This window comes from Hipposideros armiger, unplaced genomic scaffold (genome assembly GCF_001890085.2).
Source record: "Hipposideros armiger isolate ML-2016 unplaced genomic scaffold, ASM189008v1 scaffold_38, whole genome shotgun sequence".
NCBI classification, from domain to species: Eukaryota; Metazoa; Chordata; class Mammalia; order Chiroptera; family Hipposideridae; genus Hipposideros; species Hipposideros armiger.
This window is the reverse complement of record NW_017731388.1, coordinates 5296413-5299227: the sequence shown is the minus strand read 5'-3', so window position 1 is coordinate 5299227 and position 2815 is coordinate 5296413. Positions and strand designations below refer to the sequence as shown.

General features: G+C 43.3%; 1 protein-coding gene across 1 annotated transcript in view; it reads left to right on the top strand.

Moving 5' to 3' along the window:
* Positions 1 to 2815, top strand: part of EPHA4 (EPH receptor A4) — a 142016-nt gene that overhangs the window by 129317 nt on the left and 9884 nt on the right. The window contains exon 14 of the mRNA XM_019638205.1: positions 1505 to 1698. Within this exon, the coding sequence (XP_019493750.1) occupies positions 1505 to 1698 (194 nt within the window). The remainder of the gene's footprint in view (positions 1 to 1504; positions 1699 to 2815) is intronic.

The following is a 2815-nucleotide window of genomic DNA, read 5'->3' as shown; positions in this document are numbered from 1 at the left end:
ACTGATTTAAAACAAATAAAACTTTAAAAAATCCCCAAACAAGTAAAAGCACCTCCAGAATCCCATAGGATAGTCATAAACAAATCTTATGAGTAGCCAAGAAATTATGAAGTAATTCCCTCTTTAAATTTGGCATGAGTCATATACCGCATTGCATTACTGGGATTTAGGCCATGAAGAAGGGCGGGGGCGGAGGGGGGGGGGTGTTAGAGAAAAACCAATGAGAACAAATGCCTCCGAAGACAGGTTAGAAAAATTAGAATTAGAAGAAAGACTGTTGAATGATTTATTTATGTCTTATTAGAAAGGAGACCACTCTGGGAAGTAAGATAATTATTGTCTACCATTATAACTTCTTTCCTTAGATGTGTAGGTATCCCCTTTAAAATATAAATTTTAATTTTTAAAAAAGTTTTTTGCTAATACTTAAAAAAAAAAATCTACTCACTAACATCTTAAATGGGGTCAGTTGACAGCCAACTGAGACCAAGAAAGAGATAATACAGAATTACATTTGGGTATTTTGTTCTTCTAAAAGTAAAAATGGTTTGGCATCTGGAGGGGCTGGAAAGTGTGCTATGGCAGAGAGAGGTGGTGTCTCCTGGATGGGAGGTCTGGAAAGTGGGTTCTTGTCTGATCAAGAGGACACAGGCTTGGGCCGGCCGAGTGGCGTGTTGGTTAAGAGCTGGCTTGGGATGCCAGACGGCCCCGGTTCGGATCCCACATATGAGGGCCAGTGATACTGCCCTCTACAGCTAAGATGCTGAACAACAGCTCAACCTGGAGCTGGGCTGCCATGAGTCACCGGCTATGGCGTAGGCTGCAGCCACTGCTGCAGTGGGTTGCCATGGTCTACCGTGTGTAACCAGCAGCCAGCGTGAGCGGCCAGCAGCTGCAGTGAACAGCCATCCAGAAGCCGGTGACTGATCTGCCTCGCCCGGGAAGAGAGCAATGATGGTGCCAACTTGGGCCAGTGAAGCAACGTCCTCCACAACTAGACTGAAGAACAAAATGACAGCAACTTGTCTGTTCCCCTTCCCCCAATTCCCCAGTGCTGTTCCCATCCCCAATTCCCCAATAAAAATCTTTAAAAGAGAAAAAAAAAAAGACACAGGCTTAAAATGATGCAGAGCAAATTCCATTTTGGAGGAAACTATTAATACTTCCTGAGGAAGGTCTTCAACTCTAGGTTAGTGTCTCTTTTGCTATCAGTGTTTAGCTGGATAGCAGACTGGGGAGGGTCATTGCCGTGTGATTTCTAAGGGTCAGGCCCACACCATGTTGTTGATCTCATTGGGTCCATCACTTAGGAACACTGACGCACCTTCACTTTAGAGTTGCAGATTCACATTGCCTACCGTTTGAAAACACCTCATAGCAACAGCTGGCTTGCCTGCCCTGTTGCCAGTGATACTCAGGTCCAGCTTTGGCTTCTGTGAAGGAATTGGAGCTGTTCCCAAAGCTTGCCTGGCAGCTTAGCATACCATTGTGTTTTCTTCCATAGGTGATTAAAGCCATTGAGGAAGGCTATCGGCTACCCCCTCCAATGGACTGCCCCATTGCACTCCACCAGCTAATGCTAGACTGCTGGCAGAAGGAGAGAAGCGACAGGCCTAAATTTGGGCAGATTGTCAACATGTTGGACAAACTCATCCGCAACCCCAACAGCTTGAAGAGGACGGGAACTGAGAGCTCCAGGTAAGCCATGCTTTCCTAATAGTGATGTATGAAAGAATACATTAGAGATGGCAGGGCGAGTGCTGACTCAGATTAATTCCTGTCTTTTACTCAGAGGTCACTTCACAGCTCTCTGCAACCTGGGTGGTTTCTTTCTCAATTACTGGAGTATTTATGCCAGTTCTATTCACCATTTTGAAGAGCCAAATACCTGTCAGGCCTCAAACAGTAGTAAGAAAAACAAATTTTAAAAAAGCAACAAAGAATTATCTAACATGCCTATTTTATGATGCTGGACCTGAACATTTAGGAAAAAGGATGAAAAGGACTTTTGGAAAACTATCAGGTTACTAGATGCTATATTTTGAAAAGGTAAAGGAACATTGGGTAAGTAAAAAAGGATGAGCTCTTTATGCACTGCAATTTTACGTTGACTTAAAGTGTTAATTGTAGCAAGAGACACATTAAGTTTCTCTTTTCTGAGTCTTTCAAGAGTAGAAGGAAACAGGACCAAGACAGAGACTGATCAAGTTTTAAAAACTAAAGTGATTGAACCACCTGTAAGAGGTAATTATTTCATTGGAAAGAGCAAAATTAAGAAGTGTTATCAGTCCAGAAAGAAGATAAAGAGATTTCAAGTTCTGTAGTTCAATAGGAACTTTTGTGCATGGCGGCTGAGGTTTACTGGTTTAAGATTCAGGGTATCTATGGAGATACCAGTCCATCCTTATCAATTAAACGATTTAAGCAGACAGGCACGATGAGACCAGGTGATTTAGGCCTGCATAAGGTGAGGCATCTACTCTCCAAATCTGAACTTCTCAAAGGCGTTGCTTTCATCTTGACCCTGAGTTGAAAACATGAAGACGGTTTCCCCAAGCTATCCAAGCCCTTCCTGTCTTGGCCAGCACCATGATGTTCTCTTCCAGACGTTTCCTGGAAAACTTAGCCTAAAAATCATAGATGAGAAGGACAACGTTTATTACTACGATGCATGAAAAAGAGTTTGGAGCCAATAGCAGAGATACTTTCTATTCTCTTTTCGGGTTTGCGATCCCCTAGCGTTCACGGGCCACTGTACAAAATGCGTAATGGTCCAGCGCTTTTGAAATAACATTGAGCTGGGCCGGCCTAGTGG